The sequence below is a fragment of the Dendrobates tinctorius genome, unplaced genomic scaffold (genome assembly GCF_039654945.1).
Source record: "Dendrobates tinctorius isolate UK_male_01 unplaced genomic scaffold, ASM3965494v1 ptg000250l, whole genome shotgun sequence".
In the NCBI taxonomy this organism is placed as follows: domain Eukaryota; kingdom Metazoa; phylum Chordata; class Amphibia; order Anura; family Dendrobatidae; genus Dendrobates; species Dendrobates tinctorius.
Genome location: NW_027361917.1, coordinates 3,700,001 through 3,716,661, shown reverse-complemented (window position 1 = coordinate 3,716,661; position 16,661 = coordinate 3,700,001). Strand labels below are relative to the sequence as shown.

The 16,661-nt window shown below is 43.2% G+C and overlaps 1 protein-coding gene across 4 annotated transcripts in view; it reads right to left on the bottom strand.

Annotated features, from left to right (window-relative positions):
* RALGAPA2 (Ral GTPase activating protein catalytic subunit alpha 2) overlaps positions 1–16,661 on the bottom strand; it is a 412,397-nt gene that overhangs the window by 329,715 nt on the left and 66,021 nt on the right. For all 4 annotated transcript variants that reach the window (XM_073557418.1, XM_073557416.1, XM_073557417.1 and 1 more), the window contains exons 5-7: positions 6,872–6,915; positions 2,117–2,294; positions 295–410 (exon numbers count right to left, since the gene is read on the bottom strand). In XM_073557418.1, coding sequence (XP_073413519.1) covers positions 295–410; positions 2,117–2,294; positions 6,872–6,915 — 338 coding nt within the window. The remainder of the gene's footprint in view (positions 1–294; positions 411–2,116; positions 2,295–6,871; positions 6,916–16,661) is intronic.

The window sequence follows — 16,661 nt, the reverse complement described above, 5'->3', positions numbered from 1 at the left end:
TGTTCCCATGTCGTAAAATATCAAAATACCTATTGAAGTGAACAGGAGCTTAGCTGTAGTACCAGAGGACGGCCACTAGACAGTATACAGAGCTGTGAAGCTCCCATTCCGTATACATTTGGCCGGGGGTGGGGAGGAGCAGGAAGAGGCAAATAGCTGATATGGGGGGGGGGGGGGGGGGGTGCCGGGGCTGCTTTCCTAAGCAGAAATCAGCAATAAACAAGTCCTGGACAACCTCTATAATAGGGATTTACAACTACCCATAAGCCTGAAACAAGCAATCCGCATGCTTACCTGTACTACCATGTACTTCAACAACATCTGTAAGAAAAAGGAGCTCGGATCGTCAGGGTTTTTTTCACCAGAAACCACAGGTACAAGAGGCGTAATTTCCTCAGGAGAAACTTTACCTAAAGTAATAAAAGCAGTGTAATCATACATGGTATCACTGTACACTTATTATTATTGTTGACTTGTGTTCATTCTGAAATACGGCTGCAGGCCATTTATCTTATACTACATAAATATTTCTAGTGCATAGTGACATATATACTGACACTGACCACATTCATAGACTTCAGAAAAACTTAAAGAAAGAAACATTTAAACATTAAAAAAGTTTAAAAAAAAAAAAAAAAAAAAAAGAATAAAAGCTTAAAATAACCTCTTCCGTCAAATTAAGAAAGCTGGACGAAAACTAAAGTTTAAAAAGCACCTGAACTCTAGCTGTGACATGACAGCTATCCGCGCAACCACAGCCAGTAGTCGCGCAGCCACAGCCAGTAGCCGCGCGCAACCACAGCCAGTAGCCGCGCGCAACCACAGCCAGTAGCCGCGCGCAACCACAGCCAGTAGCCGCGCGCAACCACAGCCAGTAGCCGCGCGCAACCATGCATCCTGCATTGGTTCTGCATAAGGAAGCAGATTTTCAAGGCATGTAATTATGTGGGGTGCAGAGGTTATGGTCAGATCTCAGTCCTGGAGCCTGAATCCAAATCTGGTGCACCATTTCTACAAATGACACGTGGCAATAGACTGGCCGGTTACAGATCTCATATTGAGGATGAGGAGATTCCGGCGACACCTCTGCAGATTTTTCAATCATCTCCCTGAGAAGGCAGAGTGCCAACACTTGTAAAAGCCATCGTGGCAGCTTTGTGGTTCGTCACCAAACTTCATGAAAGCTGATGGCAGGGTAACTTAAGCAATAGCGATTTATTTTAGGATTAAGCAGCTTTAACAAGACTGAGGGGATAATCATTACTAGCGTACTATAAACTAATATTTGAAATCTGCACGCAGAAAAGCTAAATAACTTATCCACATTTAAAAATATATATAATAAAATGTGATTAAATTAGTAAGTCATGAGACTTGAGGTCTGAAATTGTCCTGATCTTTACAATAAAGCTGCAGTCCCAAGAATTCTTCTTCTTCCAGTTTGTGCCCAGCACAGGACAGCATTTTGGTACATGAACGACGGTGTATGTAAAAAGAGTTGTCAGACTGCTGATCTCAATAGCTAAGCCAGTCCCCTTCTCCGTTCATACACTGCAATAGAGAAAGGGACTAGCTTAGCTGCTGAGATTCTGTCCTGTGTAAAACACATCACTACCTGTAATGAAGAGGCTACGTGTCGATGGCGGGACCTAGCTTAAACAGTCCCACAGCTTACTATTGCAAGCCATGGGGGGTTGGACAACTCCTTTAATCATATAGTTAAAAACATTGTTCACAGTCTTTTTTTTTTTTAAATGCTTTGCAAATGTGCACGTAATCCCTGCCCAGCTTATCGGATAGTAAAGGTGCTGAAATGAGCACTTAAATGTACGTGCCTCCTGGCCTATTTTGACTGAAAATACCCAGGATCACACTGAAAAATTCCTGTAAGACACTAATAATGAGTTCAGCAACTCATCCCTGTGTATGGAAAGTCATAAGACCCTAAGGGCTCTCTCCAGTTATCCCTGTAATGAGATTAACCCCGATTTTAGCTCTCAGAGAAGACTCCGGCATAGAAGCACAACACAATTATCACCTCCGACAGCGCCGTACAGAACCGTTCATTAATGTAGAGTGTCCGGCATACAAGGAGCAGGTGAGAGCAGTCACTAACCATCAGGTAAATTATAAGCAGGGCTTATGAGGGTATCCAGTGTGCAAGGACCTCGAGATGACATGACCACAGGAAAGCCGGGAACAAGACATGCAAATATTAGTGCCTGCTCCTCTCCACAATTTGTCTGCAGAGCTTGAAGCCAGAGAAGAAACAGCCGCATTCCTTCACATCGGATCTAAGGATAAAAGACATTTACATATAAAAAGGCTGCCTGTGCCAAGTGATGCCAAAAGCTAGACATGCAAGACGGCAGGGGGCCCAGCGAGATCGCAGCATGCAGACAGGAATACAGGCCACCAGCTTGTGCGCGCCGGTGGCTGCCGCCAAATAACGGCGACATTGCGCACAGAAATCACGTTTCACATCTACTGAGATCAGCATTAAAGGTAAAGGCAATGGACATTACAATTATGTTTTTGCATAAGTAATGTAAATGGCACAAAAAGCCACTTATGGGTATGATATGTGAAGATCGGCCCTGATTTCATTACTCATATACTGACGCACTGTTTATTCCGATCACCTCCCCGGTTTGCAGAATGGCGCTTGAGTGCCAACATGGCCACTGATGGAGAGACAGGTCACCAGACCTGTATAACAATGTGCAAAATGCCAGCCCTCCTTGACATGTGCTGGTTTATCGGAGGTCAATGAGGGACGGGTCTGGGCACGAGTTTGGAACAGGGTGCCGTGCTGCAGACAAAAGGTGAAGATTGGAATAAATGACACCACCGGATCAGCGCTTCCCATAGTGTCATATTGGTAGGTGGCGTCTCTAATGACTAAATAGCATTGGGCGAAGCTGCAATAACATTTAGAATCCGGGATCCAGGATGAGCGGGGCACAGACTCTTCTTCCTGATCACCATCATTATCTTTACCCGAACATTTATGGCCATGATGGAGACACAAAGACACCGTCACATCTGCCTTCAGAATCTCTGTTACAGATTGTAAAATCTAAAAAATGATGCAATCTGCACAAAATGCAAAATAAGTCACAGAAAATTCTATACGCCGTCGCCTTGAGGAGGAAAGTAGTACGGCAGCTTCTCAAGGTTTTCTTCATATTTTCCTGCATATATACATGGTCAGAGAAGTGCTCCTTTACGAAGCACTAGAGCGACTTCTCTGGTCCTCCACGGAGGAAGGGAGGAGGCCGGCAGTGAAACTACACTGACATTTTCTAGAGGTGACAGCACAGCTAAGAGGGGAAGGGCGGTGAGAGCTGTAAGGTTACGGCTGACAGGTGCCACTGACGTGTTTTACAAAGATATACAGCAAGGAGTGGAAATGCTAGTCGCAGCATACAGATAAAGCAGTGGTGCATGGCAGTACGGCTGGGAGGATAAGGGGGCTATGCCCTTCCAGACAATGTTCCGTCCCTGGGTCCAGCGCTGAGTCTCCACCACTGCTCCTCGTGTCTGGCATTAGCTGCAGTGCTGACAGTGTGGAAGCCCTGAGCTTTCCGATTGGCTGCCGCACAGTTATCTAGATGTTAGCGCTGCAGCCAATGTCAGACATGCGGTGCAGTGGCAGAGACAGTGCGCAGACGCCCGGAAAGGTCAGAGAGCCCCAGCGCCTGTGCACTGCAGTACTTTGCTCTGCCCTCAACAGGGCAGAGAAGTACGCCTGCGCAGGAGCACGATGCCGGGGAGCCATGAAGCAGGAAGGCGGCGCAAGAAGATGGGAGATGCCAGACCCGGACCTGAGACACCCATCGGACCAGACCGCCCTGCAGGGGGGTATAATAAAACTTGTTTTTCTTATCTTTCAGGATGGATCGGTGTCTTATCACGGTGTCAAGCTGGTGGTACTGTGAAAGGGCCAGGTGCCATATTGGAATACCCATCACTCGGGTATTCCAATATAGCGGTCGGCAAGTGGATGACGGAAAATTTAAGGCAATTATATATACAGATTCTGTAGTGAAAGCTTTGATGAATCGCACCCTATGTCTTATAAGAAATACCCCCAGTAATCATGTGCCAATATAGATGAAGAAAAGACACAGCAAAACCTGGAAAGGAATGCCCAGTAATAAAATCAGGGACCCTGATGAAGTCATGTAAATGACAATACACATAGGATTAGTGCAACTACATAGCCAGGATGCTCTGAAATCCCATTTAATCTGTGTCTTCTTTTTTGTTACATGTGCTTTTACTTAAAAGAATCCGGTTACCAGGTTTTTGCCATGTAATCTGAGCGCTGCATAATATAGGGGCAATGACCCCGGTTCCACCATTGTATCACATAGGGTGTGTTTCCACGGTCAGGAAACGCTGCGGGTTTGACACTGCGTACATCCGCAGCGTCCATATGTTACAGCATAGTGGAGGGGATTTCATGAAATCCCATCTCCACTATGCGTTAAAACACGCAGGCGGCAGACCCAGGCGGCAGACATGTGGCACGGCTTTTCAGAACGCAGCATGTCTGTTTACGATGCGGCGATGCTCCATCTATGGTAAATTTACGTTGCGGCGACGATCATTAGATGCGGTAAAACCGCATCTAATGATTAGTCACATGCGAAGTAACTGGGTAAACGCAGCTTACTACGCATGTCTATTAATAAAATGACGTTCTTACCTGCTCTCAGGCCGGAAGTCCATTGCAGTTCTCCACTACATAAATTGACATGCTGAGGTCTGGAAAGATGCACTGCATGTGCGTCTCCGCAGGTAAGCCGGAGATGTCTCAGAACGCATAGTGGAGATGGGTTTTCATAAAATCCCATCCACTATGGGCACTGTGGGTTTGACGCTGCGGATGTACAGAGCGTCCATCCCGCAGCGTTTACTGATCATGGGAACATACCCTTACTGGGATGCTCGGTGCAGTTTTGATAAAAGCAATATTTTCTATGCTGCAAATCTAGCAGATCTCCGCCCACACCTCTGATTGGTAGCTTTTCCTATGCACAGGGAACACAAAAACTGTCAATCAGAAGAGGTGGCAGGAGAATACAGAGATCATGAATACGGAGGACTACATGGCAGCAGGTTTACTAGTCCTCTAGGGATAATCTCCTGCTGATAAAACAGTGATTTTATTGAAACTATAGCAAGCAACTTACTAAGTGACACATTGTTGGAATCAGGGTCTCTGTCCCTCCATTATGCTCTCAGATTAGGTAGCAAAAACCTGCTGACAGATTCCCTTTAAATGCTTTATGCACTAGCATGTTTTTCCTGCACGGTTCGGCAGTTTTGGTGTTGCCATTACTGGGTTCCTTGCAGGGACCATATTCCAGGCTCTGCAGTCTCTTACTCACCTATATTGCCACATATTGCACATACTGCCGGGTACTGCCATAAAGATAAGACATAGGATGGTTTGCTGGGACACAGACGGTTTCTCTCTCTTCCTGTAAATTCATGTCTATTTTTAGATGCCCTTAATATGGAGGTTTTTCTTGTTTGGTCAGTATAATGCCATTTAATAAAGATTGTTCTTAGTTGTATATTACTTGTCTGTGTGCTGTTCTCAGTTTTTATGATGTGTTCTTGCGTAAGAATTTTAGGCCGAGTGCATGATACCTGCCGATCATGTACACGTGGTGGCAGGACTCTGTCTATGAGACCTCCTCAGCATTGCTCACTTCCCAATACAGGAGCCACCCTTTAAACAGGATAAAAACCGGAGATCGACTTTCCAGTCTGTTATTGCAAGCAGTATTGTATGCAAGTATTGTATGCAGAAAATTCTGCACCATTTCTGCATCTCAAGGCAGTACAAACAATGTGCAAAAAATGTGCGGTTTTGAGGTGTTTTTTTATATGCGTTTTTGGTGCAGATTTTTCCCCACTCATTAGTATGGGCGAAATCTGCAGCAAAAACAACCAAAGGGTGTGTGCACACGCTGCGGATTCAGCACCATTAAAAACAATGGAAAATAAAAACCGCAGTGCAGACGGTGCGGATTTGCTGCGGTTTAAAAACTGCAGAATGTCAATTCTTTGTATGGATTCCGCTGCGGTTTGGCACCTGTTGCATGGCAGGTGTCAAACCGCAGGGGAAAACCGCAGGTCTTTTGACCTGAGGATTTACCTGCGGTTTTTGACAAATCCGCGCGGAAAAATCCGCAGGACAATCCGCAGTGTGTGCACACACCCAAAGAATTGACATGCTGCAGATTTACATCTGAACTAAATTTGCAAGTGACAAGAAAAGCAGCGCGTGCACGAAACATCAGGATTCTCATTCACTTTGCTGGCAGCAGGAAACCCTTAGGGTACGTGCCAAGATCTGGAGTAGCTGCAGGTCGGACGCTGCGTACCTGTGAAGCGTCAAATCCACAGCGTCCAGATGTTACAGCATAGTGAATGGGATTTCAAGGAATCCCATCTCCACTTTTCGTGCATGGATGCCTGCGGATCACCTGCAGAGACGGACATACAGAATGTCTTTCCAGACCGTCGCATGTCTATTTATTGAAATCACATCAAAATAATGCATGGGACGCAATGAATCTGCACAGTTCAGTGAACACATTTGGAGTCACCTGCGTACAATAGACGGCAGCACTTTGGATGCAGCGACCATGCATTGTGTCCAAACTGGTGCTAGGTCCAGAAGGTAGGCAGGCTTTTATGGCAAATCTGCACTGAAAAAACGCAAGGTGTGCACACAGCCTTATAATTTGCAGATCTACTTTGTGCAAATCCAAAATATCCACAGAAAGTACGCCGCGTGCGCATTTACCCCAATGGAAGCATTATGCACAATATTCTGTATAGCACTCACCTTTATAGAGTTTCCAGTGTGTAAAAGCTTCTTTAAAACTGAACCTATAAAGACAAAGAAAATGTTCACAACTAAAAATGCAAAATAATGTACATATAATAAACGAGGAAAGATTGCTATACCAAAGAAAATGGATGTCAAAAGGAAAAATGAGAGGACGGATCAGGAAAACAAACGGGGATTTCAGAACCTTAAAGTCATGAAATATTTATTCACTAGAAAACATGAGGACAGGAACTAAAGGTTTTGTCCTGGAATGATAGCGAAAGAACGCGCAAAGGAAGGAAGACGCTTTCAGTAAGTCAGCACAGATGTCTGTGTCTTCCCATCAACAAGACCTATTTCCCTGACATTACATTTCCAGCCATTCTTTCCACAGATACACTGATGCACGCTCAGCAAAAGCAGATTACACAGAGATGTAGCCACCGTGCTGATTGTCATTTGTATGGAACTTGGAACAGAGTTTTTTTAAACAAATGATCTACAAAAAGGCAGATCACATAACTGACAGGGGTTGTACCAAGTATAAGTGATCTCCGATCAAATAGGACTGGGGACAGCTTTTTTTCTGCAACCAAAACTCATTCTTAGAAAGTAAAAATGTTGCATACAAAGACACGCAAATAGCTGTATGTTTGCCGTTTTTGTCTTTAAGACAACGGGTGCTATTTATGTGCAGTACTAAAATTAATAAAGCAGCAAAAAATGGTGCAAAAACAAAGCACGGATGTTAAGTTGCATTTTTGCACTTTCTAAAGGTGAAATATAAAATGCTAAAAGAATTGACATGCTGCTGATTTTCCAAAAAAATTGCCGTTCTCAATTTCAGTCAGTAACAAAAAAAAAAAAAAAAAGCTGAGAGTGCATGAGATTTTTGAGGGTACTGCAAAATGAAAAATGCTGCTAAAAACTCCACATGTGAACGCAGCCTTATAGGGAACCTGAATAGAGCAGAGGTTGAGTACTTGTACCGGTGCTCCTTTCATTCTGTATAAGATTACCAGAGATTGTCAAGTACAGTGCATGCATGTAAAGTGGCATGTTAAAGTCTGGTCAAAATTACTGTTATTGTGAACAGTAAAGCAAGTTGAAGACGAAATGATCTCTAAAAGACCTAAAGTTAAACATGACACATTTCCTTTGTATTTTAGTAAGAAAAAAATATATACAGTATATACAGTGAAGGAAATAATTATTTGATCCCTTGCTGATTTAAGTTTTTGGCCACTGACAAAGACATGAATGAACAGTCTATAATTTTAAGGGCAGGTTAATTTTAACATTGAGAGATAGAATATAAAAAAAAAAAATCCAGAGAATCACATTGTATAAATTATATAAATTTGCATTTTGCAGTGAAAAATAAGTATTTGATCCCTCTGGCAAACAAGACTTAATGCTTGGTGGCAAAACCCTTGCTGGCAAGCACAGCCGTCAGACGTTTTTTGTAGTTGATGATGTGGTTTGCGCACATGTCATGAGGAATTTTGGTCCAGTCCTCTTTGCAGATCATCTCTAAGGCTAGTTTCACACTAGCGTTCTGGCCGCAGCGCACGGCCGCCGCTAAGCCCCGCCCCCTCCGGACATCTCCGCCTAGTATCGCACATGGGAGACCGTGCGCTGACCATGCACTAGTAGAATTTTGCGTGCGCTGCACCCTTTTGACGGTGCTCCGAGCGCACCAAAATGCAACATGGTGCGTTCGGCGCACCGTCAAAAGGGTGCAGCGCACGCAAAATTCTACTAGCGCATGGTCAGCGCACCCTATGCTAAAGATAGGGTGCGTAGATCGCATGCAGCCGTGTGCGATACTAGGCGGAGATGACCGGAGGGGGCGGGCAGGGGGCAGGGCTTAGCGGCGGCCATGCGCTGCGGCCCAAAACGCTAGTGTGAAGCTAGCCTAAATCATTAAGATATTGAGGCTGTCGCTTGGCAACTCGGAACTTCAACTCCCTCCATAAGTTTTCTATGGGATTAAGGTCTGGACACTGGCTAGGTCACTCCATGACCTTAATGTGCTTCTTTTTGAGCCACTCCTTTGTTGCCTTGGCTGTATGTTTTGGGTCATTGTCTTGCTGGAAGACCCAGCCACGACCCATTTTTAATGTCCTGGTGGAGGGAAGGAGGTTGTGACTCAGGATTTTCAGGTACATGGCTCCATCCATTCTCCCATTGATGCGGTGATGTAGTCCTGTGCCCTTAGCAGAGAAACACCCCCAAGACATAATGTTTCCACCTTCTTGCTTGACAGTGGGGAAGGTGTTATTTGGGTCATAGGTAGCATTTCTCTTCCTCCAACCATGGCGAGCTGAGTAAATGCCAAAGACCTCAACTATTGTCTCATCTGACCACAGCACCTTCTCCCAATCACTCACAGAATCATCCAGGTGTTCATTGGCAAACTTCAGACGGGCCTGCACATGTGCCTTCTTGAGCAGGGGGACCTTGCGGGCACTGCAGGATTTTAAACTTTTATGGTGTAATGTGTTACCAATGGGTTTCTTGTTGACTGTGGTTCCAGCTGCCTTGAGATAATTAAAAAGTTCCCCCCACGTAGTTTCAGGCTGATCTCTCACCTTCCTCATGATCAAGGATACCCCACGAGGTGATATTTTGCATGGTGCCCCAGATCAATGTCAATTGACAGTCATTTTGTATTTCTTTCATTTTCTTACTATTGCACCAACAGCTGTCTCCTTCTCATCTAGGGTCTTACTTATGGTTTTGTTGCCCATTTCAGCGTTGTGCAGGTCTATGATCTTGTCCCTGACATCCTTGGAAAGCTCTTTGGTCTTGCCCATGTTGTAGAGGTTAGAGTTTGACTGATTTAGTCTATAGACAGGAGTCTTTAATAAAAGTGACTACGTAAGACATCTGTCTTTAATGCAGGTAATGAGTTGATTAGGAGCGTCTAACTGGTCTGTAGGAGCCAAAACGCTTAATGGTTGGTAGGGGATCAAATACTTATTTCTCACTGCAAAATGCAAATAAATGTATATAATTTATATAATGTGATTTTCTGGATTTTATTCTCTCAATATTAAAATTAACCTACCCTTAAAATTATAGACTGTTCATGTCTTTGTCAGTGGGCAAACTTACAAAATCAGCAAGGGATCAAATAATTATTTCCTTCACTGTATATAGTCATCTTTTACATTTTAAAAATTAAAAAAAGAAAATGGGCCAAAGCAAAAGTTTAGTGGTTAGTACCTAGTAGCACCTCTTTTTGTAAGTATCAAAGCTTGTAAACACTTTTAGTAGCCAGACAAGTCTCTTTCAATTCATGTTTAAGGGATTTTTATCCGTTCTACCTTGGAAAAAGTTTCCAGTTCTGTGAAATTCCTGCTATTTTGAGGTCTAGCCCAGATTTTCAATGATGTTCAGATCAGGGGATTATGAGGGCCATTGTAAAACCTTCAGCTTGCGCCTTTTGAGGTTGTATATTATGGATTTGATGTGTGTTTTGGATCATTATCCAGTTGTAGAAGCCATCCTCTTTTCAACTTCAGCTATTTTACAGATGGTGTTATGTTTGCATCAAGAATTTGTTGAAATTTCATTAAATCTATTCTTCCATCTAACCATGAAATGTTCCCCTGTGCCATTGGCTGCAACACAACCCCAAGCATGATTGATCCACTGCCATGCTTAATGGTTGGCAAGCTGTTCTTTTCCTGAAATTCTGTGCCCTTTTTACCCCCCACACATAGTGGGGAAAATAAGTATTTCCTACACTGCCGATTTTGCAAGTTTTCCGACCTACAAAGAATGGAGAGGTCTGTCATTTTTATCGTAGGTGCACTTCAACTGTGAGAGACAGAATCTAAAAATAAAAAACACAAAAATCCCATTGTATGATTTTTAAATAATTAAATTGCATTTTATTGCATGAAATAAGTATTTGATCACCATCCAACCAGCAAAAATTTTTGCTCTCACAGACTCGTTATTTTTTTTAATTTTTTTTAAGAAGCCCTCATACTCTGCACTTGTTACCTGTATAAAAGACACCTGTCCACACACAATCAATCACAATCCAACCTCTCCACCACAGCCAAGATCAAAGAGCTGTCTAAGGACACCAAGGATAAAAATTGTACACATGCACAAGGCTGGGATGGGCTACAGAACAATAGGCAAGCAGCTTGGTGAGAAGGAAACAACTGTTGGCACAATTAATGGAAAATGAAGAAAAACACAAGATGACAGTCAGTCTTCCTCAGTCTGGGGCTCCATGCAAGATCGTGCGTCGTGGGGTAAGAATGATTCTGAAAAAGGTCAGGAATTAACCCAGAACTAAATGAGAGGACCTGGTCAATGACCTAAAGAGAGCTGGGAGCACAGTCTCAAGCATTACCGATAGTAACACACTACGCCAACATGGATTAAAATCCTGCAGGGCAGGCAAGGCCCCCTGCTCACGCCAGCACAGGTTCAGGCCCGTTTGAAGTTTGCCAATAAACATCTGGATACTTAAGAGGAGGCATGGGAAAAAGGCATGGGGTCAGATCAGACAAAAATAAAACTTTTTGGTATCAACTTCACTCGCCATGTTTGGAGGAAGGATGGGTACAACCCCAAGAACACCATCCTAACCATGAAGCACGGTGGGGGAAACATCATACTTTGGCGGTGCTTTTCTGCAAAGGGGACAGGATGACTTCACCGTATTGAAGAGAGAATGAACTGGGTAATGAATCGCGATATTTTGGATAACAAAAGAGGCATTTCAAGGTCCTGGAGTGGGCTAGCCAGTTTCCAGACCTGAACCGAATAGAAAATCTTTGGAGACAGTAGAAACTCAATGTCCTGAAACCTGAAAAGATTTGGAGATCTGTATTATTTATATAGCACCATTGAGTGCTGTACATGAGAAATGGAGGAGTGGGCTGAAATCCCTGCTGCAGTGTGTGCAAACTTGGTCAGTAACTACCGGAAACGTCTGATCTCTGTAATTGCAAGCAAAGGTTTCTGTTCCAAATATTAAGTTCTATTTTTCTATTGTATCAAATACTTATTTCATGCAATAAAATGCAAAATTAATTTTGTAAAAGTCATGATTTTCTGGATTTTCTTCTAAGATTCTGTCTCTCACAGGTGAGGTGTACCTACAATAAAAATTAGACCACTCCATTCTTTGTAGGTGGAAAAACATGCAAAATCGGCAGTGTATCAAATACTTATTTGCCCCAGTGTATCCTTGATCATTGTGGCCAAAGAGTTCAGTTTTAACCTCATCGGCCCACAAAACTTGTTTTCAAAATGCATTAGGCTTGTGTGGGGAAACAAGGGTCAGTGGGTGCTCTCGTTCGCTGGTATGGCTGCCTTTAGAAAGACAGCATGGACCAGGGCTCATCCCACTGAATGCCTGCGCTCCTTTTCCTGTGGGCAGAACACTACTCAGACAACACAGGGTGAGGGAAAAACAGACCTTATCTTGACCTCCACTGTTCTTGATAACTGCCATTTCTTAATTTCATTATGAACTAAGTAAAGGGCAACTTGAAAACGCTTTGCCATATAATTAGAGCCTTCTCCAGCTTTGTGGCCCTCCACCATTTTCAGAGTGCTAGTCAGCTGCTTAGAAGAACCCATGGCTGCGGTGTTTTGGCACAAGGTTAGTGGAGGCTGGTTTTTATAAAGCTGGAAATGTGCATCACCTGACCTTTCTTAACTATGGTAGTGAACTAGCCATATCTCTAACAGGCTAATTAAGGTCTGAAACCTTGGTCAAAGTTATCTGAGCAAATCTCCAAGGGTGCCCAAAATTTTATATAAGCCCATTTATCCTCTTTAACTTTAGGCCTTTTAGAGATCATATCATCTTCAACTTGCTTAACTGTCCAAAATAACTAAATTTTGACCAGTGGGGCACCCCACTTTTTACATGCCTCTGAAGCGGAGGTTGAGCATGTGAAGCTCCACTATATTCAGCTTTGCATGAACTCATTCTCAGGATCGGGCCAATGAGCAAACAGTCAACTATCAGTAAGTTCTCCCTTAGACTACCAATAGCCTGGGTCAGGACTAAGAACTACATAGTCCAAAATTATTAGATCGAGTATTTCTTCTCCCCCCTTCCTTTTTGTTTTTAATTCATCTTGCCCGGTTTTAATGGATCGATTAAATGTGATGTTTTAGTTTTACTCGGTTTTCCTTTGTTGTTACTGGAACCACTTTTTCCATTGTTTCATTGCCCAGGAACTGGCCTGATGCTTCCTTGCACAGCACTCAAATCTATGGTTAATTCCCATACCGATGAGATGATAGTTTTCTTTCTTTTCTACAATGACATGTACTGAGCTTGGGCCATGGAAGCATTGACTGGCATGTAGGATGCCTTACACCACACCGTACTCCCACTGTATAACTGTAGACAGGTGCACATGGCGGTCTCTGGTAGTGCTGGGATGTGTCCAGGGTAGGGAGAGATAGAGATGGGTGAAGCTGCATAGTACAAAGGAGAAGACTGATGCACCCCGCACCAAGAAGCACATCTAGGGGCACAGGGCAGAAGAAAGGGATTATGATCAAATTTAAAAAAAAATCCAAAATTGCCTTAAAAGTATTTAATTATTTTGACTTCTGCAAGAAAACTGTTTGTGAAGCAATTACAGGACTTTGGTAATTCCTACAAAACCACTTCACAGCGCCATTTGTCAGTAAATACAATGCTTATCGCACATCTTCTAACTCATGATCTCTGCATCAAAACCCAGAGCGGAAATCATAATTCTGCTGTTTGTTTTTGGAAACTGTCAAAATGCACAGCCCTACCAGCTCATATGGGCTTCTATATTGCTGGCTGAGATTACAATACTGTGCGATGGCTGAGATGTAGGCCTCACTTCCCAAAACACAAAGCTACAAGAAGCTGTTTGCTGCCAGAAAGGAAGGCTTCAAGATTTCAGCTCTGACGCTAGTAGAATTATGAATGACGCTCTGGAATACAATACAGGATGTAACATTGAAACAAATTACTGTTCTTGTGCTTTTAACTGAAAAATTACCTCCTAAAACAAGTCAGGAGCAGCAATACAACAGAATCTAGAGAACAGGCAGTTTTACGATGATAAAAGTTCCAATTTTTTTCCTTTTCTTTAGGGCTCCTGGAACTGGTTAATGGGAAAGTCACATTTTAGTAGTAACGTTAGTACTAAAGAACATTACATGTGCTTAGTTACCTAAACGTATAGTCATATAAAACCCACAAAACTAATTAGACCATATTCACGCTGCTATCATCGTTAAGGTCCATCGCTCCAGGGCATGAAAGGTTATAAAATCCTGCTGTGGTTTTCATGGCTTTTACCACAATGTAGAAAGCTGCAGCCCTTGAAACTGAATGTAAAACCACAATTGCAAAATGTCTAAAGCCTCAAGAGTTTTCAAAAATGTCCTTAGAACAGTCTTTTACAATTAAAAAAAAATAAAATAAAAAATGTGGTTACTTTTGTGGATTTACCCACACATCCAGATTGATTATACCAGACAATGGTCTTCATGGAAAACCCCTTTAAATATGATTTTACCGATGTCTTGTTTTGTTTTGTGGATAACAATAGGACAGTAGTGTGTATGTAGCAGAGCTGTGAGTGTATACAGCAAGGCTGAATGTGCATGCAGAAGTGTTGTGTACATGTGTGCGCTGCAGAGAGTACATAATTTGGGTACTGTATATGCGTATGTGTATAATACGTATGCTGCAGAGAAATGCTAACAATGGATACACTACCTCCTTATTGCATTTACAATTAGTGGTAATGACCCCTCTTCTTTACACCACCAGGGACATTTTAATTAGTAGGAAATGTGATTGTCTTATTTTATGATGACTAAACCGTGGGTGTGACTTATAATAAGGCGCGTCTTATAGTCCGAAAATAGGGATCTCTCTCTATAGCCCATATTTTTCTGATTTCAAATATTTTCTTCGCAAACACTATACTATTACATTTTTCTATATTATAACAACTTGGAGGAAATTAACTCTTAGGTTTGTCAGCTTCTGGGCCAGAAATCACAGAACGGATAGAGATGTTAGTAATATACAAATGATGAAATGAAAAAGTGAAAACAAAATTTTGTTAGACATCTCAATTTATTCAATATCGAGTATCAGCACCACTTTCAGAAATCCTTGCACTTAAATGCCTTGGCTGCTATCAAAGAGGTTATTAATGGTTGTCTGAGGTATTTTTCGCCATGCTGAAGGGTGCTTCTGCAAATCATCAAAATCTGCTGCTGGCAGCTCTCTTTGCAATTACTGATTAATGATGTCCAAGAAGTGCTCGACGGGTGACAAGTCTGAAGACGCTGCAGGCCATAGGCTGTGCTGGCTGCTCACAGTAGCACAAGCAACATGTGGCCTGGTGACTACACACACCATCAGAAGGCATTTTCCCGACATTGGGCTGCGAGCCAGATGTCCAGCTATAAGTGCTCCAAGGACATCATGTCACCGCTCTCAAAGACTATTATGGTGCAGGCAAAAAGCCAATGGAGGTCTATCCTCTTCAGCGAGGAATCCTGCTTTTTTCTCGTTAGCCAAGTTAGCTTGAGATTGGTCTGGAAGCGATGTGAGCAACAACATGAAAAGGCCGTCACGAGGGAACGTGAAAGTGTCTTAGGAGACTATTTAAAATGGCAAAGCCAGGGCTTTTGTTAATTATTAAGAATAAACAATTAGCAACTATTTTTCAAAGCAGTTTTAATTTGCAGCAGTTCTTCCGCACCCCTGTCAATCTTTTGCACAGTAGTAGATTATATATTATAGCCATCTATACATACACAGACTAAGGGTACCGTTACACCTAGCGATGCACCAGCGATCCCGACTAGCGATATGACGCGGTCAGGATCGCTGGTGCATCGCTAGGTGGTCGCTAGTGAGCTGCCACACAGGCAGACTTACCTGTCAGACGCGGCGATCCTGATGTCCTCCCGCCCGCGTCCACGCTCGTCGGCGCCACAGGAAGCCCAGCAGGAAGCTGAAGACAAAGAATGGTCCAGGAGCTTCTCGCGCGATCAGCGATAACCAGCGGGGGAGCCGATCGGAGGTAAGTATCACACACAGCGATATCGCTAGCAATATCGCTGCAACGTCACAAAATCGGTGACTTTACAGCGATATTGCTAGCGATATCGCAGTGTGTAACGGGGGCTTTACTTTTTTAATGATATGCTGTGTGTGTGGCAAAGGCGAGCCTACTAGTTAATCTCCCCCAAGTTGTCACAATGTATTAAAAGCTAAAAACTGCAATTGTTTTGAAAAAAACATTGGAAATACATGTAGTAGTTAAACGGGTTGTCCGGGACTTTTAGAGCTATGGCCTATCTTTACGATAGGTCACTAAAAGCTGATCAGTGGGGAACGACACAGTACCCCCACCGATTAGTTGTTTCCAATACCAGGGGAGCCCAGAGGTGCCTGGAGCGGAGTGAGCTGCATAGCGGCCACGGTTAGGTACTGCCCCATTCCAATCAATACGGGGCGGATGTGCAGTACCTAGCTGCGGTCTCTATGCAGTTGACAGATCTCCAGAACTGAGCACACCTGGCTAAACAGACACTGGGACCAGTTGACTGGCGGTGGTGCACCGATAACATGTTGATGACCTATTTTAAGGATATAAAACTCCTGAACAAGCCTTTTAATATAATTGAAGTGTGAATACATGAAAGTCCACCTCTGACGTTTTCACAGTTGACGAATTGTCCCCATTTAAGATCATGGAGGCAAAATGCTCCTTGTGGCATCGGCCACAAATGTGTATCCATGATG